General features: G+C 42.1%; 1 protein-coding gene across 1 annotated transcript; it reads right to left on the bottom strand.

Annotated features, from left to right (window-relative positions):
* Window positions 1-1,451: 1,451 nt before the first annotated feature.
* Window positions 1,452-20,097, bottom strand: AMD1 (adenosylmethionine decarboxylase 1). The gene is made up of 9 exons (XM_032683141.1): window positions 19,549-20,097; window positions 9,209-9,295; window positions 7,587-7,713; window positions 6,987-7,089; window positions 6,114-6,156; window positions 5,872-6,016; window positions 4,787-4,879; window positions 4,553-4,708; window positions 1,452-3,590 (listed from the first exon to the last, which is right to left on the bottom strand). Exons 1-9 carry the CDS (start codon window positions 19,677-19,679, stop codon window positions 3,450-3,452), a joined length of 1,026 nt encoding a protein of 341 aa, XP_032539032.1. The 5' UTR covers window positions 19,680-20,097; the 3' UTR covers window positions 1,452-3,449.
* Between the last annotated feature and the right edge of the window lie 3,179 nt (window positions 20,098-23,276).

Below are 23,276 nucleotides of genomic sequence, written 5' to 3' on the forward strand. Positions count from 1 at the left end.
CCTGTCTTCCAGCTCAGGGGACTGGGTATCCAGAGAGCAAAAGCTCTTATTTTAGAGACTGAGGTAAAGGCGGCATTAAGTACCTCAGCTTTTTCCTTGCCCTTTGCCATTATGTTCCCCCCCACATCCAGTAAGGAGTGGAGATCCTCCTTAGCCCTCTTTTTGTGCTTAGTGCTCCTTTGGCTGTCATCTGAGGAAAGTCTTTCCTACCCCTTTAGAATAGCTGTTCGATTGATTTATTCTCAGAAATTAAGTGGACACGTGGACTTACAGCCACAGTGCCATTTCCTCCACTGATTTATGAGAAATACAAATATCAAGCAGCTAATAACTACAGGAAGCTTTGCATTTGTATTGCTGCAATGGATAGAATTATGTAGGCACCACATTCTCAGGTCAACTATCAAGCACCCTTTACAGGAGAGGGGGTAAAGGAGCATTATTGAAGGACACTCCTGAGGTAAAAAATGTGAAGATGAGAAGTAATTTCACATGAAACCTGTAAACTTCAGGCAAAGTGAGTTAAAACAAAAATATGAAGATGAATCTTCAGTTTGTGGAGGTCAGTCTAGAAAACAGTTCTTCAGAGGTAGATTACTGCTAACTTGTTACAGCTGAGATCGTTAGACAGGATCTCTTGATGCTGCAAGTTGGAATTTCTTATTTTCATAGAGGAGTTAGTTCATTTTCAACAGTCATAAGTACTTGAAATAACTAGAAGCTACTATTTAATACCTAGAGCACAATTAGAAACATGTAACATCACAGATAAGATTCTGGGTGACTGATAAAACCTGTACTCAGAACTGAACAGTTTGAAGGTGTTAGAGCTCCAATACTAACACAAGTTCTCCCCATTTAGGTGACTTCGGGGGATATCAGCATTGTTAGAGCTTTGAGGGTAAACTGCAGCTACTATTCCTGAAGGACTAAGTCACATGAACTCAAGTAATCTTCATTTATGCTGGTTGCATCTGCTTAGCAGTGACATCAGAAGCCACTAGCTTCTAGTCTAGGTTACTGTCCAGATACATGCCTCCTTTGTTTTAAGAGAGAAACCTCACCTTGAACTCTCAGTCTAATTAAGTACCCTAAATGTATGCCAGTTTTTTACTTAGAAACAGGAGCTGTCTGAATTCAGAGGACTATTTAAAATATTTAATGCTGAAGAAAAAAAAATACAGGTTAGATGAAGATGGCAAAGTTTTGTGTTCATTTAGAAAAAGTTTTAGCCTCAACAACAGCATAACATTTGCATTTGGCTTTGTCTGACATAATGCCTCATTTAAAACTACCGGTGTGCTAACCGTGGAGATGCATCCCCTACAAGGGCAAAGCAAATCTGAAGTAAATTAGGACAATAAGGACATAAATCTATTTCAGAATTAAACCATTTGGTACCAAAAGGCATGAAAACAATTAAGGGTAGAATTACTGGATCATCACTGCAAACAATTTAAGCGAACTTTTATTGAAGCGTTAAGTTGTGGTACAGATATTTTTAAATGATCAAAGTCTAACACCACAGAAATTATAAACACCATACTCCCCCCATCCTGATCACCCAGATAGTTCAATAACCCATTCAACAGCTTTCATTTTTATAGCTGAGGCTTCTGCTTCTTTTTTTAAAACATGTATTTCAGTATTACTTGAAAAGGGAACCTCAGTCTACTTAAAGGACCTCAAGCCAACCAATGTCAGAACAATTGGGACAATGTAAGAACAGAAAACCACAAATATTGGTCCTCAATATTAACACCAAAAAGCTTTAGTGCCATTTACAGCATGTAATTGATAATATTGGTAAAGAACATCAATAATATGCTTAAAATATAAAAAAAATCCAAATGTTCCAACCACTTGATTTCTAACCAAGTAGACTTCAGTTTAGAAACACTGAAAAAGTGCTTCATTTATAAATATGGAAGGAACAAAAAAACCATTGCATCAAACCAGAAAGAGTCAAAACATTGCAAGGAAAAGGGGGGCAGGGGGGAATCTCAATTTTGTAGCTAACACGCTGGTCTCGCAGCTGTTAAAATCCCAGTATTTGCAAACACAGCTGAAAGGGTGCCAGCTCTTTAAAGCCTGCATTTTAGTCAATACCCATTGAAGTGACTTATTCATGCTCCATGAATAGCATTCTACTTCACTGCTGTCCAGATGTCCCAGACAGTTCTTGTTCTATGCCTTCACTTAATGCCCTCAAGCACAGTAAGAGGAACCACCTTAGCAATTAGGAGGAAAAAACAGATGAAATCACAACACTCAAATACAACATAAGTCACATGCACAACTATGTCACAGGACTGTCACGAGATAGAGGCATTAGCTTTGCTTGGAACAACAAAATGAAGAGACACTGGACCAGTTTAGAAGCACTCTTTACAGTTAGGAGTAGTAGGTCATGGGTTTTACTGAGAATAATCCAAACCAAACAACACATCCAGACTGGCAAATTCCACTCCTCCACTATATTTACCTGCCAGTGCTCAAAAGCACCAATTTCTTAGTCTGACATAACAGGTGATTAGGACAGAAAATGTCTGGTGCCAACACGAACTTGCACTTTGCAAAGCTGTCACACAACCATGCTAAAGCACTTGCATTCTGGCTCTGCTCTTCCTCTAATCAAGGCTTGGACCTTCTTCAAATTCTGTCGTGTAGTGGTGTGACAGCTTGGGGTTGTGGATAGATAAATGAGCATTAAGGTGAGACAAATTTTAGCCTGCACTAGTACCGATACCCAAGTTACTAAAGGTGAAAGACCAATGTATTAGCCCAGGGCTACAGTAGAGCTGAGCAAATTCCTATAAGCTTTATTAGAGCATGAAAAGTCAGTCTGATTTAAAAATAAATCAACCACCACCTGTAGTAGCAAAACAATTTGTAACTGTTTTAAGAACTTTCGCCAAACATGAAAGTGTTAAGAATCAGTTTCATTAGAAATCATAGAAGTTTGTCAAAAACTGTTTTAGACTGAAATCACAACATAGATGAAAAAAAAACAAAAACAGAGCAACAATTTAACAGAGAACTGTCCCCAGTGAGTAGGTTGAGGCTAAAGTCTAATGAGGACGAAAGCCTTGTCTGTGGGGAATTTTTGGTGATACCTGGAGAAAAACTATATTGTGTGTAATTCTACCTGAATCATTTTTACAAGTGTTGTAAAGTTTCATACAGTAAGATTTTTCTACATGCACTTCAATTTCACAGCAAGAGTGGCATAGAGTACCTAAACACAGAAGAGAGCATTCATGCAAGATATCTAACTCCTTGATATAATAATGCATACAATTCAAAATGGTTATACTAAGATTACACCTAGGGCTTTCCAAAACTACAAGGTGGTGGGAGTGGAAAACATGGCCCCCTGAATCATTAACTAGAAAGCAACCACCACCTTCTATATGGGATTTCTTTTTGCGCTTTTTCTTCATTTTTAATCAACTGTGCTGTTGCTGGCGATTTTTTGTAAAACTGGTAAAAACAAAATTATAATCACTGAATTGGGCAATCTGGTGATCAAGACGTTTAAACCCTTCAATCTTCTGGGCAGAGGAAAACACTGTGCGACATTTAGAGCTCTAGAAAACAAAAAGGTAAAAAAGTTATTTTTAAACTGGCATTTAAAGATGGACTAGCATACCATGTATTTCATATGTAGTTCTTGTGATACTTATTACCAACATGCTTCAAATCTGTGCCTGACAGTGCTGCAGGAAGTTTCATTCCCAAGCAGCGATTCTGCTCCCTACATGTGATGCTGCAAACCATTACAGGGGATGGAGCACCTCTCCTACAGAGACAGGCTGAAAGGAGTTGGGGTTGCTCAGCCTGGAGAAGAGAAGGCTTGTGGAGGACATTTAAGCAGCCTGCCAGTACCTAAAAGGGGTTACAAAAGAGCTGGAGAGGGACATTTTAACAAGGGCATTAGTGATAGGACAAAGGGGAACAGCTTTAAACTGAAAGAGGGTGGGTTCAGACTAGATATTAGGAAGAAATTCATTGCTGTGAGAGTAGTGAGGCACTGCAACAGGTTGTCCAGGGAAGTTGCAGATGTCCCATCCCCAGAAGTGTTCAAGGCCAGGTTGGATGGGGCTCTGAGCAACCTGGTCTAGTGAAAGGCATCCCTGCCTATGGCAGGGGGGGTTGGAACTAAATGATCTTTAAGGCCTCTCCCAACCCAAAACACTCTATGGTTCTATGACAGCTGGCAGCATCACCATTAATAGCAGCACTTCTACAACTGACAGCTGCAGGCAAATACAGAAAAGTGCCAAAGCAAGAAATTACGCCCATAAAGAATGGCACAGGAAGTCATTAGAATACTGAGACTGGGTTGCTTCTTAGTATTTCTGAAGAACTCTGGAGATCAGATTTAGTATATGCCAAAGCAATAGTGAAGAGTATTTCTACTTTCTGAAGAACCTACCATCCCAATATAAAGGCAAACTGGAAACTTAATCACCACTAAAAATCTCTAGCTTTGCTTTATTTGTGTCTGTGTGCATTTCATAAGCTGACAAGCTAAAGCAAGAAAACTCACCTGATTAACAAAGAGGGTTGTCACAAATTTTCCTGGCTTGAAAACCTCCACAACTTTTCTAATCAGGTCATCATAAGAGGTCTGACTTATGTTTGTTTCAAAACTAACATAAGAAAACTCTGGTTCTGGAGTGATGTGAATAGTCCAGTAAGTTCCCTGAAAAAAAAAAGTATTGTTACCACCAAATATTTATTAATTATCAGTATGTTAATTATCAATGAGTGCAAAACTTACATCCGATTTCATCCCATTCATTGAATACCCACAAGGATTGAACATTGTAGCATCAATAACAGAACCTGGTATCAGGTCACGAATTCCACTCATCTGAAATAAAAGTCAGAATTAAACAACTCAGTTTATGATACATCCTCACACTTGTTTAGATTTCACTCAAAAGGTAGAACCAACATTTAGGAGGCAGGACATCAGAGTTCTCCCAAGAACAAGTCAGTTTGATAATTTGTACCACTGTAGATGAACTTGCTTTGCATCCTGTCACCAAATAACTTGTATGCAGCTTGTCACTCATTTATTACACTGCCTCTTACAGAACCAAGCTGCATACATCCAAGACAAGGGAAAAGCTTAGAATTCTAAAACAGCTGCTTTTGCTGCTGAAATGGCAAGTGGAGCTTCTGTTCAACCACTGTCCATGAAGTGAAGGCTATTTACATTTACTCCAGAGTAAGGATATACTACTTTATACTCTAGAATATAAGTGCAATCCCAAGCACCTGAGGTACATCCAAATCTCAATAGCAAATAAGAGAATCAAAGCCTAAGACAGAAAACAAGATGAAGTCAGTGTATTTGTCAGAGAAATTTGTTCCTGTCATAGGACTTCCCCATTTCAAAAAAGGGGAAAAGGAGGCATAACCATCAAGTTATGCTTAGACCCCAAGTCTGCCCATCCCCCCATCCAAATGGCTCCTTGATTTTGATACCTAGATAACCTTTGGATTCATTATCTTCAGTCTAAGCCTTACTCCTCATAATCCACATCCTTCAATCAAAGTTACTCAAATTGTGGTTTTATTCCTACTCCTCCATTTTTCAGAGTAAAAGCTTTCAATCATCCAAAGCACTGTATATTGCTCCTTTCAAAACACTAAAGCAGGGGCATTGAAAATGTGACGTTATTTTCCCCAAAACATTCTAGAGTTAAATCCATTTTACTCCTAAAGCATTAACCTGACATTTTCTATTAAATCTTTCCTACCACAAAATAAGCCTTCTATTAAATGGTAATTAAATGAAGCATTTTGTTGCCCGATTTCCACCGCTCCCCAAAATTATTAGTTTTCAAGCAAACATACACGAGTGACATCATTTGCAGTAACACCATCTTTCATGTAGAACTGGTCCATAACTACTGGGTCAAGCTCACTCATCAGAATTTCCAGTGTCTGATCAGGCTGATTGGATATCCGACTCTCTGGGAAATCCAGAGTGTACAGGTACCTATGGAAAATACAAATCACATATGTAATATACATTAAAAGCACCAAGTTATGTTCTACTGTAAGCCCCCAGGACTTCCAACTCTTCACATACATACCAGCAATCAGAATTCATACGCCCCATGCAATAAGCTGCTCCATCTAGACAAGACAAGAAGTCTCCAGTTAATGCATCACAGCTGAACATTTATGAAAAATATTATATTCATCTCATATTTAAAGACAGAAGTTTTCACAGAACCCCATGAGGTTCACTGATAGAGTCAGCATCTGTGTCAGATAACCAGGCATTTAGCTTCAGGAATGTGAAGTTAATCAGAAAAGGAGGTTCCCTCAGAAGCGGGTCTGGACACCCCAGCTGAGAGCCTACTAGCAGGAAATTCAGATTACAGCTTTTGCTATGCATGGAGAGAAACCCTGGTACTCTTAAGCCTCTATTAAATACATTTATGATTTGCATTTATTTTCAAATAACTCAGATGAGTACCACAGCTTCCATGTTCCTTCAAAAAAAACCTTTTCTGCCAGTATTTAAAATTCTTCCTGTAAGTTTTAAACTTTACTAAATTTTATTAAATGTTTAAATTAAATTTTTGGCACAGTGACTTTTCTGAGAAAAGCCCACATTTTTCTTCAGTGTATTAGTTAGTTTAAATTACTGTCCTAGCTTTTGAACAGGGCTTTTAGGGTTAGTGAAAGCTAGATCCTGCAGAGTGATTTACTACACTCTGTCTAGAAGTCTGAAGATGACCTCAGTTAACACAAGGTGCTAAATGTCAAGCTTACTATGATTTAAATTTTGATCTTGGCAAGCTAGCAGCAGAAATTCAGTAAACAGCTCTTGATTTTTATGCAAGGACTACTGAATGCATGGCCTGGCAGCCTGTACCTATTGTACTGCTTGTCACTTCTCACATAACATCAACCCTTCACACAAGCTGTACAACTTTGCTGAAGTTTCATGAACTTACTTGGGAAAATTTCATTAAGAAACTCTACTTCTTCCTGGAAATTCCTATGTGGGTACTCCTGGTGGGAAGGCTTCATGAAATTCTTACGTGAATAAAAGAAGCTCTGAAAAAATAAAGGTGCATCTTAGATATTGAATATATCCACCCATGTCAAATCTAAAAAATTAGAAAAATGCAAGCATTTATCATAAACTTTTACAGGACCTAAAGTTTTCACTGTCAAAACACTGTTACCTTTATTCCCATTTCAGAGGTATATGGTTATTCCTATCTTAATTCCTAAGCTACAGGAAACAGCTTACTTCCAAATTTGTTTTCCCTTAGAAAACTCCAGTGACTTCAGCACTGACAGCATGGGCACAGAAGTCTTTCATCCTTAAGTAACTCAGCACAATAGCATTTGATAGTTCGCACCCGTTAAGAGGCAAACAGAAGGGTAAACGCTACAGCAGAGCAATCTTATATTACAATCTTCCCATTATGGGAAGCATACATGAATGTCAAAGTTCCAGAATATTTAACAGAATCAGTGAATTTGAAATAGTGGTAAAAAAGGTTTGTGTACATTCTGAGGAAGATGCAACATTTTTGACACCTTACCTGAATTGAGTCAAACCCACTGTACTCCCTAGCAAGCTCCAACAGGGGAACCAGTGCTTGCAGTAAGAGGGTGGTACCACACGTCTTCAAAATGAAACGTCTCTTGGAGACAAACATGCTACTCTCACTGTAAAAAAGGTGTGAAAAATATATTAAGTGCTCTCCATAAAACAATCCAGTTCTTAGTTCTTATCCCCACCAAATGCGTTACTCTAAGTGAGTATTCAGCATATGGTACATAAACATGTTTGGCAAATGGACCAAAACAGTAGATTTCAGCTAACATTCGAGAGCAATTATCATTTCCCAAAACAAATACATGCTCCAAGCATGGTATTATGGAGATACCCCACTACAGGAAGACATAATACATGTATTAGACATCTTCAAACTATTTGAGAAATACAAACATGCTGTAAAGTGGGTACACAGCATAGACATTGAATGTAATGTCTTAACCCTGACACAGAACAAACTTGTAATCTTTTTCAGCTGACAAAGCCTATGAGAAGGTGAACTCAAAGGCGGCAAAAGCCTTAACAGAATTTAGTAAGTTGTCTGGCTACATCTTCTAGGAAAGCAGACTACTAGAAAGAGGTAAATTAGCACCAGTCCACAGGAACATGAAGTCTCATTATGAGAATATAGGTGCAGCTATATGATATGCCTGCAAAGATACAGAAATTAACTATACATAAACTAAGTCAGATACTTAACTGCAGTTCCACTGAACTGAAGACAGGCATTGATACTACATCCAGAATATTTAAACACACTTAACAAGTATCTTTTCACCAAGTAACTGAACAATGGGAGTAAAAATTAGCTTAAATAACGCAATTTGGAATGCTGTTTACAATTCAAAGTCAAGACTATATTTCATCCAAGATGCAGTGTAACTAGCTAGACTCTTTTCAGAATTTTGTTTAAAATACATGAAGCTTGAAGAAATAAGATTTCAGCACAGTTTCTTTGACTAGCTTGCTCTTAAGCCCAACCTTGCCCTCAAGACAGTCTTTCAGAGTACAAAAGCTTCAGTATTTGTAATCTGAAGTAAAGCAGAGAATGTCAAATGTATCTATAAAGTTCACATAGAAAAAGCAAGAAAGTATTTTGCAAGATGAAAAACATATGGCAAAAGAGGTGTCCTTACAACTAACTGCTGCACAACACAAAAATTCCAGGATTTCAGGAAAGCTACATTTTTATAGATGTCCTTAGCTCAGATGCAAGGGTTGTTCCATATTATCTGCAGTTAAAGCCAATCTACTGATAGAGGTTTTTTTTGCTGATCTATAAGTGACACCTATATGCACTATTCTGCCAAAGCAATACTAAGCCTCTTAACTGGGGAGACTTATTTACCCCCCCCCGGACAAAATTCAGTGATCAGGTGCAGAACCACCACAGCTCCATCAATCTTTTCAGTTAGAGGAAAAAAGAAACAGCGGTAACTGTGAAGATGTTTCCACCTCTGAACAGAAGCATGAGAGTACTGTGATTAGCAGACCCCTGCAAGCTGTAGCCATCAACAGCAGCATATTAACTCAAAATTGGTCCCATATGACAGCTTTCACTTTTCCACCTCTTAAAGAGACTAAAAGAATGTGGTAGTGGCTTACCTGAGTACATAAGCTTCCTGCTTGTCAGTTTTTGTCACACTTATGATCAAACAATGCACATTCTCCAGAAGTTTGTCCCACTCAATCCTGTAAAGGAATTATAGAAAAGCACAAACAACAGGTTAAACAAACCAAAGCATTCTGGAGCCCTGGGTAAAAAGTGTAGCCCAAACAAGCCTAGAGCTCTTTTCTTGAGTTACTGGATCTGAGAGCACAAAATAGGAAGACCTCTTTATATAGGGACTGCCTATAACAGTAACATCCAATTTCTTAGCTCTCAATGGCTAAGTATTCATCAAAAGCTGTTACTGTAGTCTGCTGCATGCAGACAACTGCCAAACAGCAACCCCAAGCTTCTAACTAGGGGAATCAAGATAACCTTAAATCCTGCATCCCACATCTACAAAGATAAGTTACAGCAATTAATTTTAAGGTATGCTTTAGGTTGAACCTCCATGCACTTCAATCGGAAGTCATTGGCAACTACTTGAGTAATAAACCAGCAAGTTAGCATTAACATGTTTTAATTGACCAGCATAGAGTCAAGTTCCTAATTTAGCTGAAAACCACCCCTAAAAACTAACAGATTTCAATGGCCTGAATTCCTCTTTGATCAATCAGGATCACAGAGTTTCCTCTACCTCTAGAACATATAGAAGACTTAGAGTAAATAGAGTTTCAAATATTATACTTAAAAGAAAATAAACCAAACTATTTTCATACAGGGCAAGTTGAAGCCACAGTGCTAGATTTCAGTATAAACGTAAAAGTTTAATATTTCAATTCTTTACTGTCTAACATTATTCATTCTACAAGGAATTTGGAAAAAAAAAATAAAATATCGAGGGGCTCAAATTAACCCAAAATATTTCAAGTCCTAATCAGAAAGGACAGACTTGCAAAAAACTACTTTAGTTGTCAACTTAAATCTTGTGTCTACATCAGATTAGTAGAATCCAATATAGTCAATTTTGCTATAAATAAGACAGGAACAAATACAGCATCCTGACGTCACATAATACAAGAGTGCCAGCTGTCCTACTTCTCCCATCCCTCCCTTCCCACAGCATGTTCCACCTGCAGGTTGTGCTGGCTCTTGTTCCCAGACCTGTCACGAACCAAGAGATTTACTAACCCAGCATAAAACTAAGCTACCCATCAGCAGAGCTGGAGATGCTGCAGGACCCTTTGCAGCTAGGAGCATGAAAGAAATGCCAATTTTTCATCACCAAGCAAGCTTAGCTTGCCCACACAACTGTCAGCATAATCCATCCTCAGGAGTCAGACCTCCTACCCTTTACTGACACCACAAAAGCCCTGTAGTTGTACTTCAGGACAGAGCACTCCCTGTTAATTCCATTGGCAGGCTTCCTCCAGCAGTCACCAATCTTTCCCCTCAGAAAATTGGTCAGTTCACAAAGTCAAAGTTTTAGATTCTGCTGTAAGTATAATTAAAATATCCAGTTCTTCAGCTTTTCTAACCATTCCACCAAATAAATGCCTTAATTTCTCCCTCAGTTCTCTAATTCAGGAGAATGATTCCTGAAACTGAATTCTGTACCTTTACTACTAATACTCAGTATTACACCAGAATAGTATATTTATACATGATTCAACCAGAACACACTTAACTTACAGACTCACACTATAGCCTCCTTTTAAATGAGACTGAAGCTATTAAAAATGAGTTTAAGAAAATCTTACACATTTTAAAAGCACTCACAATCAAGAGCACATCTGAACAAGCTTACAAATTCAGTGATATAACCAGATACTTAAAATCAAAGTGAGGTTTACCCTACCACCCCAGTTAGTGACCCTTGATGAAATACTCTTCTGCAACTATAGACATGACAGCACAGACACTCAAATCTGCATATCAAATTAAAAGGTTATTTTTAATGCTCATTTCAAGTCCCACAGATTTATTCAGCTCTATGCTTATGTCATTGACTGGATTTAGCTCTGTTTTTAATATTCAAGTGTATATGAAAATGCAAGTGGCTGTTCACCTTGAAAAACCTGGTAAATGCAAGGAGTGAAACATATATATTATACCTATTTTAAATGCTCCTAGGAAAAAAAGAATCACACTTTCACTGACAAGAATACTGAAAGATTTAGTTTTCTCTGGTTACAACCCACCAGCATAAGTTTGCCACACTTAATGTTTTCCCTTTAACATCCTATTACATTCTTCCTGTGAATTGAACTAAGTAATGTTTTAAACTGTTCAAATCATTCTGGCACTGCTACTGACAACACTTCATCTGCCATTAAAGAAACACCCAGTGTCTCACATAGCATTTATGAAAGGTAAGGAAGAGTTCCCTAATGCTGAGCTGCACTAACCCCATATGTACATTACTACAAATCTGATTTTGTACTTTCCTAAGTATTAATGGGCATGTAACTATCTTAGGCTTTGCAAGAGCATACGTCTCAGCCTTCACAAGCTTCTTACCTGGTCAGACAGTCAAAACCTCAGCTTTATGCAGACAAGTGACACTTTTAAGTATTGCTGTAATGCAACTCCATGCACACATTTCAGGGAAATGGTTTAAGTTTCAAACACATTAGCAGAAGAAAATGTACAAATTTTGGTCTTCAAGTAGTCCAGCAATGAGGGGTCAGTACAGCACAGTATCAACAACACAATATTGCATGTTAAGTCCAAAGCCCACCATGCAAAGAAAGTCCCTAGCTATGCCTGTTAGTCCTACAGCTGGTATTTAGGGACCTTTGCTCAGTTCTTCACTGTTATACAACAGAAACCACAGCTAACCATATACTAAATGTTATGTGTTCAGCCTTTACACAAATAAAGGGCAAGTTCATCATTTGATGATTAGAGCAGCACCAAGGAAAAAAATCTGCAACTTGAAACAGACAAGATGCCAGGTTTGCTTTAGATGCATACACAGACTAACAAAAGGGTCACAGCACCCAGGATCAGACTTGGGAGAAGTTTTGCAGAGATACTGGCCTGTATCTATATACATTTTAAAGTTAAGTACAGAAAACTAAAGAAAGGCTGGATTTGATCCAACATAATCTATTTAAACAAGATGACCTTAGTATTTGGCATGTTCCATTGTTTAAAGCACAGCTAAGGAAGAACATCTGGGACTACTTTGTACCAAGTAGATTAAGCTCACAATAAGTCTAACTCTTGCATTTCCTCCTTTTTAAAAAAATCTGTATAATTATGTAAGCATCACTAGTTGAGAGAAGCAGTGTCTACCCACACTTAATGTAGAAACAAAAAAAATCCACCTTAAAAATAGTATTTCAATGGTTATCAGTACATGTACTGCAGCTCTGCACATTTTCTGTCAAGTAAAAATTGACAAAACTAGTAACTGAAATATTTGAGAACACTATTTATTTCATTACTGAGTTAAGTTTGAACTTGGAAGCAAAGCCTCCAACTGAAACAGGGGGAAAAATAAAAGACTGATTCTCAATAAAATGCTAGCATGGGCTTCTGCTCTTCAAAACTCCTTTTTCAATGATCAGTGTGCATGGCATTATTATTTCCTAAATTATTTTCCATAGCCAGACATCAGGACAATCACAGTTTGGAAATTGTTGTCCTATACTCAAGCGTAGTAGAGTATGATCTGTGAGAGTCATTGGCAGCTCTCACTGGAAGCAAGTTCTGCAGCAGATCTGCAAAAACACACTTGAAACCAGCTCCTCACTGTTGTGGGCTTATTGACCGCTTCATTGCAGAGCTTTAAAATCCCATTTCTCAAGTTTCAAATAACTGCCACTTATCCAAAGTTAAATTAGTTTCTCCAGTGGGCAAGCATATCGCATTTTAAATGGTTGCACATTCTCAGAGAATAGCAAATGTAAATGGAATACATCTACTTAAGTGTGAAAAACTGTACTTGCTTCAATGGTAGAAAGTTGTGTTCTATATCTGACTAGCCAAAATTAAAAAAAAAAAAAAAAAAAAATCAAGTTCAGCAATCCACTCCTCTACCTATATTGCAATATTTAGTGCCTTATCAACAGACTTGTTACCAGAGTACAAATAACTTCCATTCAAATTGCCAACCAGGCACATCAGTAGGGAGAAACTATTACAACTGAATAGTATTCTAATTTCAGGAAGTATGCCTAAAATCTGTAATAATTTTAGGCATAATAATTTTAGGCACTGTCAACAGTGCCTCACAACCAAGTCCTAAACCATCATGTTTGCTCCTCTATTTCATACTTTGCAGGAATAAAGAATGAATAAGCTATGAAGTATGTTTTCCTTGCCAGATATAAACCACGCTTTTGAACGCAAGTTATTGGCCTTAAGCTTTTACCTTCAGGGATAAAACTTGTTCTTAACACAAGTCAAGCCTATCAGGCACAATACTGCTATTTCAGGCCAACTGGGAAGGTGCTAACAGCAATTTAAAGAGATAAAGAACTACATCAAGAACCTGTTCCTATCAGCAATTAATAGCCTCCACAAGCATGCCATCCCACCATCTCAGTAACAATACCTTGCCAAGGCAGCCAGACAGCACTGGGAGAAAAAGATGTTTTGCAGTAGTGCGGGAATTCTTAGGAAATAAATCATATGAAACTCCTAAAGACAGCTTAGGCCGTATACATACTGTTGCATAGTTTCTCATTAAAATACAACAGCTGACAAGTCCGTAGTACCAAAAGTAATAAGCACTTTAATCTTTACTGTAAGACTTTGTTTTAACATCAAGCATTCAATTGCAGAGCAACCTTTTATCCCCTCACCTGTTACCTACTAAGTATTTTTAGGAGCCACAAATATATCAATTACCTCATTAGCAGGCTCCAGTTAAGTAGGCACATTCCTACCAATACCATGATCCAGACAGTCAAGCTTAATACCATGTCTAAACTGCCTACGCTGAAGAGATGTAGCCGAGACACAGGAAAGCTGGCTAAGTATCAGTGTCAGCAGAGTTGCAACATTGGTTTCAAGAGTCATGAAACAGGTACAGTACAGACCACAGAAGTCACAAGCTTTTTAAAGCAGCTCCTCATGTATTAAAGCTTGTGTATTTCTCTGTAGACAGCTGCATGTGAATTATTTTCTATTAGAACTAGAATTTAGTTTATTGCTGTTTAAGATAGATTACCTTGAACCACATTCACAGCCTGAGTTCAGACTCAAGGCACTGGCAACTTGATAATTTTACTTCACCAGTATCTGTGAGGTGCACAAAAGTGCCACACCCTCTATATGCTCTGGGGGTAGATGTACAGAGAGTCTGTCCGCATCCCTCTTATCTTAAACTTAAGAAACTCTCCAGGGACATGCATTTAATCTGGAATTAAAGACAGGGACCTGAATGGAAAACTGCATGCACATTAGAAGTGATTCTACGCAGTACTCCTCACAAAATACTTCTTACCTAGAAGATCCCAAGCCAACTACTTAGAGCATCATTTCCAAATCAAACCAAGATATTTCAGCAATGGCACAAAGATAACCACAGACGGTGCTTCGAAGGCTCCGTATTTCTCCTGTTGAAGGCCTTACATCATTACTGCAGCTACAGCAGTGTACATGGAATAGGGACTCCATCCTTTACATCTGAAGATATTTGATAGATATTCCTAAGTCTTTCACATCAAAGCACAAAACATACATGACACCCAAGGTATTTAAGAAGCATGAGCCCCAGCAGGCACAGCAAGAATTACAAGCAACATTCAAGGCCACTTTGAGTGTAACCTTCTCCAGAAGGAACATACTGTAAGGCAGCAACTCCACCATGAGCCTCAAACCTTCCCGTTCTCTTGGCTGCATAAACAGCCATTAGGGAAGCCCTTTGGGGAATATGCCAGGACCCACATTTTAATAAGATGCTCTCCAGAGTCCCACTAAGGGACCAGGCAGAAAGTGACTAAACAAATTCTTTAGCAGTTTCAGTGGTAAGGTAGGAAAATATCAAGTCTTCAACTTAAGTCTTCACTGCCTGCAAACAGTATCAGAATCAGTAGTAGTGAGTGTAAAAGGGCTTATTCCCTTTGTGTGAAACCATTCTTTAATTACAGTTGTGAGTTACAAGCAAGCACACTTGTAATTTTGAACTTGAAAGCTGAAATCTAGTTGATTAGTATCAATTTTGGTGAGGGGAAGACTGCATTCTTACATAAAGTTCTCTAGATAACCTTGCATCACCCATAAAAAGGCTCAGCAAGTACACAGTGACAGAAGCCCTTATCTTAGCACGATCCTGCCTTCTTTTCCAGACTCCACTGAGTTTTGTTCCAAAGCACTGCAGGAGTTAGAACAGGGCTCATGGCCCAGCTTCCTTGTACCTTCACTGTTTGAGAAAACAGGTAGATAACTGTTGTGGTCTTCAGGACTGGGGGAAGGGGTAGAGGTGCAGCGGCACTGCAGCAGTAAGCTGACTCAGGCTATAGGGTGCGGTACAAAGCAAATATTTACAGGACTTAGATGCCTGACTATATGTATATGGGTGCTTGGAAGCTTTCTTGTAGCACAGGATCAAAATGTGGTATCAAGTGCCACTCCATATTGCTCATTGCTGCAGTTTTCTCCAGCTTGTGTGTTCACATAATATAGACAAAGAGGAAGCAGATTAAAAGTTCATAAATAATTTCAGAGTATTCTTCAGGGTTTAATGCTTGACATATGGGTTCTTACTACTTGCGTCATTAACTTAAGGTTTTAAACTTGTGTACATTCAAGATCATGATAACCCTTGAGATGTAAAATGCATAGTTGCACAGCTGAAGGAATAAACAGCTTAGTCTACTGTGGGAATAGTGAATGCACTACAAAATCACCATGGAAATCCAGGGCTCGCAGCAAGCTCATCATGTTTTCAGCAAATCCTCCAGTTTTTATACATGGTTTAAGGCTATTTTTAAAAAACATGCCTTACAAAACATGGTGAGAACGAGCACTAAAATTAAAGGCAATTATTTTGAGACCACAAAAGCATTAACTTCATTCCACTGCTGAATATAAGCAGGGTAAGTATCTTCAGATGCTTGCCACTATTTCAACCACAAGACCTCTTTGCAGAACTCATTAGAAAGTCAACAAAAATACCCCAAAACTTAACAGCAAAGCCCATGTTCAATACTTTTTAGTTGAGACCTTTACTGAATGTATTAAAGCAACAGTCACAGATGTTTTCTGAAATACATTACACCTAATCCAAACTTTTATCCAGAAAGCAAGCTTGCTCATAGGAGGAAATATGTGGAAAAAAAAAAAAAGTCTTAATTGCATCAGTTCAATAACTTTTTTTGCTGATGATATCCAGCAAAGACTTTAAAATATCTAATCCCTAACAAGCACACGGCAACATGGAAATTTTTAGCTTTGAACACCAGCTTAGTCATTCAGTAGATGAATGGCTCACATTTCGCTACTAAGCAGGTATTACAATACAAAAGGCAAACTCAACTGGTTTGCAACTTGATTCTAATTTAGCTATTGTTCTACAGTTTCAGCTTTGATTTCAAGTTCTGTTCAACATGAACTAGCTTATTCAATCCCCTCTAAAGAATTAGCAGTAGTAGGAGATATTGCATTCAGGTGTTTTTTTGTCTGTATCTATCAACTGCAGTAGGTAATTTAATTACAACAGTTTTCCAAAAGTGAACGTTTGGTAAAACTTCATGTTAGAAACACAGTATCACTGATAATTACTGTTGGACACAGGTTAACAGTAATTTTCAGACATGCCACAGCTTCCTACCAAAGAAAGTTCGCAACTTCGATTAACATCTTGTATTAAGAGCCAATTAACACAAAGATCTTCAAAGCTTGCTCACAGCTCTGAAACTGTGTTAAATACCACATGTTCAACAGTTAACAGTTTGTATCTACTCCATTAAAACTTTACAGCCATAACTAAACAACACAAAGGGACTGTCCCAGTACCTACACTGCAATTACACTAAATGCTCTTGAGAAGTCTAAAAGTTAAGTTTGCAGTTTTGCAAACACGAGTCTGAGCTGGAAAACGGAACACCAGAGAGCATGACTGTGTCAGCGAGGAAAGCATTTGCAGAATGTCATCTGTAAACTACATCTGCATATTCGAACACCAGCATATTAACACAGTCAAATGAGCACTTTGGGAATCTTTCACATTTAAAGTCAAACACTACAGGAATCCTCCAAAACCTACACAGCTTAGATCTGCAACTATTTCAGCTAGGATTTTCAACAGTCTTCCAGGATTGACTGGACATTACCTATACAAGCTGTTACCCTGTGTCTGCTACACCACTAAGCATCAAAGAACTATATAACCACATTTAATGATTTCCATGTTAAGCATGTTATTTCAAAAGGTCTAAACAGCTTCACAAAGTCAAATTTACATGAGCAAGGTACCTCGTTACACCAACATGTCAGAGGTAAACGTATTCTGCAGTGCCTCTGGTATGGCAGAAATGAAGCTTCCACTACCCATGAACTATTCACTGTTTTACGAAAAGGCAGTTACCTGCCCACTGGCAACTCAGATCTTTGAATAGCTAACCCTACTGATATACACACAGAGGAAATTTGCTGAAGAATACCAAAACAAAGGAAAAGACAAATAGCATACACCTTTGAATGGTGATGCTATCATCAGTAACATATTCTAACCACTAAATACACCACGACAACCTCTTTTCCAAGCTCTCTTGCTCGAGCTCCCTGACTGAAGACCACTGGGTAACAGTCTTATACACAAGCAGATCTGGATACACTTGAGAACACCAGATCTTCCAGCTACCATTCAAAACTGAAAAGCGGAACAATTAACCATACTGAAAGTCAACTACAGACAAAAGTATAACCTTCAGATGTGCCCTATTTGCTTAGGACAAGCCTGCTTTTTCCAACTACGTTAGCTGATAGAATCGACATACCATTCTTGTTGTCCCTGCAACCTCATGCATAGTTCTGCGGATTTTGCTTTGCACTTCAAGCTCTCAGCTACCATTTTCTGACACTTCCAGAACGCAATGTTCTGTACATCTACAGCTGGACCCCCTAAGTCGCAAGTCTGGGTATTCCACAGAATCACAGAATGGCCTGGGGTTGGAAGGGAGCTTAAAGATCATCTAGTTCCAGCCTTCCCAGACTGTCCCCCTATAAAATACAGCAAAAACATCTCTTGCCCGCCTGGCCCGTCAGGGTTCCAAAAGCGACCCGCGTGCCGGCAGGTGGCCATCGGCTCCTGCGCTAACAAAGGCGGCGCGGGCACATTCCTGGGCGGCGGGTGGGGAGCGGCGGGAGCCGGTCCCGAACACGTGCGTCCAGAGCGGGCCCCGGGCCTTCCCTCCCCGCCCCAGGCGGCGGCGAGCGAGGCGCCAGCGCATTCCCCAGATGCCCATTGGGTGACGGGCGCGGGCCCGGCCCTCCGCGGCTCCCCGCTCCCATTGGCCTCGATCCTCAATGGGGAGAGCCACGGGAGCGGCCGCGCGGCCCGGGAGCGCGGCCAGGGGACTCACGTGTAAACCGCGGCTCCAGCCACACTTCTGGGGAGGAGGGGACACCCCCGTTCCCAGCGCCTCCCTCACTCCGGTGCTTCCCACGCCACAGGGAGACACGGGAAGGGTCCCCGTCTATCGCCTGTTTCTCTCCGCGACAGCCGCTGTGTGGACCTGTCCGGCTACGCAGTGCCGGAGGTCGCCGCCAAACCGGCCATGTGAGGGAACCATCAATCCTCGCCGCGTTAATCAGAGGGATCGCCCTTCTCAGCTTTCATTAACTGAGAACGAGATTCCTGGGCCCCAGCTCCCCGCAGTACAGCGCAGGCAGGGTTTTCCCGAGCTTTCTCATCCCGACGCCGCCTGTACGAGAGGGGCCAGCCACCGCCGCAGCGCGGTGGGCGCCGCCGCCGTGCCCCCGGCCGGGAGCAGCACTGCGACACTCCCGCCTCGCCCCGCGGGCGCTCCCGGCCAGCAGCACACGCCCGACTCTCCGCTCCCCGCCGCCGCCACATGTTGCCAGCAGGGACCGCGCGGGGCTGCACGAGGTGGCGGCGCGGAATGGCTTCCGTCCCCGGCACCCCCGCCTCCCGCCGGCGGCCAGGACGAGGGGAGGCTCCCTGCTCGGGGGGTCTCTGGAGGGCGGCGGAAGGTCACCCCCAGCGGGCAGATGCCGGGACTGTCACCCGGGGAGGGGGAAGGCGGCCGGCAGCGCCCAGCCCCCACCGACGGCCACCCCGGAACCTGCCTCCCCCTGGCGCGGCCGCCATCGCCCCCCCGCGCGCCACCACACCCGGGCCATTCAGGGACCCTCTCGCCCCCCCGGGGGCAGCGCTGCCCTCCGCCCCGACCCCACCCCGCGCCGGCCGTTCGCGGACCTGGGTATGGTGCGGAGGTCGCCGGACCCCTTGCTCTGGTGCGGCTCCTGCTGCGCGGGCTGCTGCCGGGCGAACCACACCTCCAACAGCTTCTCGGTCCCTTCGAAGAAGTGTGCACCGCTCTCCTTCATGGTGAGACAACTCGGCAACCAACAACCACAGAAATTAAACGACAACCAAACTGCCGCCCCCGGCCGCCACCGTTCGCTGCTGCTGCACGGGCCGCGCTGCCGCCGCCGGGTCCCAGTCCGTCCCGGGCGGGTTTTACCTTCTGGGGGATTTGCTTAATATTAATTTAAAAAGAAAAAAAAAAAGAGGATAAGTAGAAGAAGGAAGGATATTTTTTTTTTCAAACGGGCGAAAACCACCCAGAGTGCGCGGCGGCGGATGCGGCGTGAGCGTGTGTGAGCGGGTTACAGTCCGAGCGGGGGTGCGGGCAGGCGATGCGGTTCGGTTCCTTGTAGTCCGTGTGTTCCCCTGTTACAGAGAAGAGCGTTGAGCGAGCGCTAGCTAATGTCGCCGGCCATACTGTGTAAGCGAGGGGCCAGTGCGCACGCAGCCGCCTTTATACGCCGCAGGTACCCGCATCACTCGGGGTGGCGCTGCACATTGGGCGGCCGCCGCTCGGGTCCGCCCTTCCCTGCTTCCCATAGGGCGGCGGCGACGCTCGTCCAGCCATATGCCGGTTCGCTCGGCCCCTCCCGTTGCAGCCCGCGCGCCCGCCCGCAGGGAGCGGGAGATGGAGCGCGGGCGGCGGCGCCGGGGCCGCGGGTGTGGCGGCCGTGCCGCCATGGGACCGCGCCGCCCCCGAGGATGGGTGGGAAGCTCGGCCTGTGGTCGGCAGTGAGCCATCCGGGGAGAGGGAGCAGGGCTGAACATGGCCGAGAGACGGTGGGGGAGCATCTCCCGAAACCATTCGGCACGTCGCAAGGAGCGAGTCCGAGAATTCCGGCTCTTCCCGGGCCGCGGCGGCAGCGCTGCCCCCACGCCCGGCGCTCCTTCTCGCTCATAAGGAGGAGCTCGGCCAGGCGTTCAGGCGCACTTCCCGCTCCCCTGGCCCCTTCCCGGAGCCCAGCGTATGTGACCGCGCAGCGAGTAGCCGCTGGGATGCGTGTGTGCGGCACAAGGAGCGACTGACCGAGCAGGGCATGGGCTACTGTAGGCGCACACGGGAGGGACCGCGGGTCTGTGTCCCTGGGTCAACGCTTGATTACCTGCGACGTTTTCCCCCCTAATATTTAGAAGAAATTATTGCAAACTAGACAAGTTTATAGTAGTTTAAAGCATTTTTCAGCGATATTATAACACATTATAAATCCAGTGTTGCAGTACTTCATAGCCCGAGGAAACCTTCGCTAACGACTAAATGAAGAAGAGAAAATGCCATCCGCCCCGATGAGCCTGCGGTAGTTAACACTACATGGGACTGGCAGCAGCAGATGGCTGGAGACAGATGAATGAGTCCCTACTAGGAGACAGGGAGATAGTATCAGTATCGGACAGCATAATAGGCACTGGGCTCTGTCCACAGCGAAGGAGTGACTCACTGAGACTGAGGCAGTGAGTCATTCCCAAGGCAGCTGGATGTGAATCATGCCCTAGGTGCCTAGTCGCCGCTTGTATGCATCCATAGCACAGCCTTAATAGCTGGCAGAGAACCACGTTCTCTAGTGCTGGGGCTTTACCGGTTTTTATTAACTTTGTGTGAGTTGTTACTAACCTAAAAAGAAGGTCTTCCTTTCTCAGCCGTTTGTTGCTGCCTCCATGCTGCCTCCTTCGTTGTGCCGGCACAAGCGCTTGCATGGCTGTATAGTGGACTCCATCGGGTTTAACTACTTAGTTTTAATGACGGTTAATAGTTTTTAATTGTGATCAGCTTTAACTTGCATCAGTTTCCCAAGCCATTTCATGTCCCAGCTACATAAACGCATGTGTTGGTATAAATAAGAGGCTGTGCTTTGGCATGCACTTGAAATGGATAGGGAGTGGAGGACCACTAGTTTCAGTAGGCACGATGGATTAAATCTGCTTAAAGTGCTTAGGAACTACAGTTGAGAGTTTGTGGACTTTGTCCAGCCACATTCCCCATTTATTTTTAATATCAGTCCACCCATCCTTGTTTTTAGATGTGCAATGCTAGTTCCTAGTCCTGTCTTCTGTTGATTTGATATTGGTCTCTGGTTTTCAGTTAGGTGTTTGATCCTAGTTTCTGTTTGCAAGTGATCTGTGTCACATTGCTCCAGCCAGATGAGTCTTTTTCTTGTCTTGGATACAGTCTTGAGTGGAGTCTCTGACTTCCTGATTTTGGCTATGATGTAGTTTCACTGTGTGTCTTGGACCACGTGTTCACAAATTTCAGCATTTCCTGAAGTCTGACTGTGCTCTTGTCTGCCCACTTCAACTCGTGCTTTCTCTGACATTTGCAATTCAGGACTTTGGTGTCTTCTCACCTGCTACGAGACACTAGTCAGGGTGGGCCTAACCCACTCACCGTGTCTCTTGGTTTCAAGGCACATCAATTGCCCATTAGAATATTTCTAAGACATTTCAGAGGAGGACAAGACTCAAAAAATGAAGTACATTCTTTTTTATTTCTAGGAAGCTTCTCTACATGAAGGATAACCTATGAAGCCTTGTGAAGCTTGAAAGTTTAACAAGGGCCAATACAGTGCAGTATCACCAGCTGACATGAGGAGGGAAATGATCTCAACACTGAATAACATGAAACAGTGAAAGAATTTGAAAACAAACACAAGTACTTTGTCTGATGTGTTAGAGAAGTAGCAGGGTGATGTTGTATATTTGAAGCCTGACAGTATGGGTATGATCACCCAAAAAGAGATTTATATTAACGCTGAAGGCTGCAGGCCTTTCTTCACAGGAGACTGGATTGCTGACAGATACACACAAAACAGGTGGAGGAGGGAAAGGAGCGAAACACTGAAAGCTCTTTTTTGAACTTGACTGACAACTAGACAATAACAAAGTATTGTCTGAGAGACAGGCTGAGGTTTCAGGAAGGACAGAAGGAGATTGTTGTGGATTAGAGGGAGGTTCTGTGAGTCATCATTCAAAAGATGGTTGCTGAATTCATGTTTACAACTGAGATTACCCAGAGATAAAGGGCAAGTCAGGAGCTGAAGGACCAGCAGGTTTGAAAATGTCCATTCAAAGGGATTGCACTAATTTAACTAGAGCAGTTTTGAAATTGATTTAATAACATCAATCGGCATTTGAATCGGGAGGAAGGATTGCTTGGGAAGACAGGAAGGCTCAGGTATCATCATATGATTGTGAGACACATGGCCAAATATTGTTTATGATCTGGTTCCTTTGTAGTAATCTGCTGGCACAACAGGCTATAGCTGGCCAGGTACATTCCCCAGTGTGCAGGAGGAAATTCTATGTATTAAAAAAACCTGTTGCAACTATATCAACTCCATTTTGCCTTTTTCTTTCTTTCTTTCTTTCTTTTTTTTTTTTCCTTTAATGTTAGCTGTGTAACAAACCCAACAGTCAAAGTGATCCAGAGTTTCTGCATGCCAAAACAGAGTTTTGAGGCAGTCAGAAACAGGATGTAAGCCTGTATGATGCCAAAGCTGCTGCCCCTTTTCTTTGCTTATCCAGCTGCAAAGCACAGAGCTCACAGAGTTAGTGTGAAGCAATCTTTGGTCTCACCCATATTCTTGAATAGTGCAAGCTTGGTGTCAACAAATAGTCGAGTCTAG

Source organism: Chiroxiphia lanceolata, chromosome 3 (assembly GCF_009829145.1).
Source record: "Chiroxiphia lanceolata isolate bChiLan1 chromosome 3, bChiLan1.pri, whole genome shotgun sequence".
NCBI lineage: Eukaryota > Metazoa > Chordata > Aves > Passeriformes > Pipridae > Chiroxiphia > Chiroxiphia lanceolata.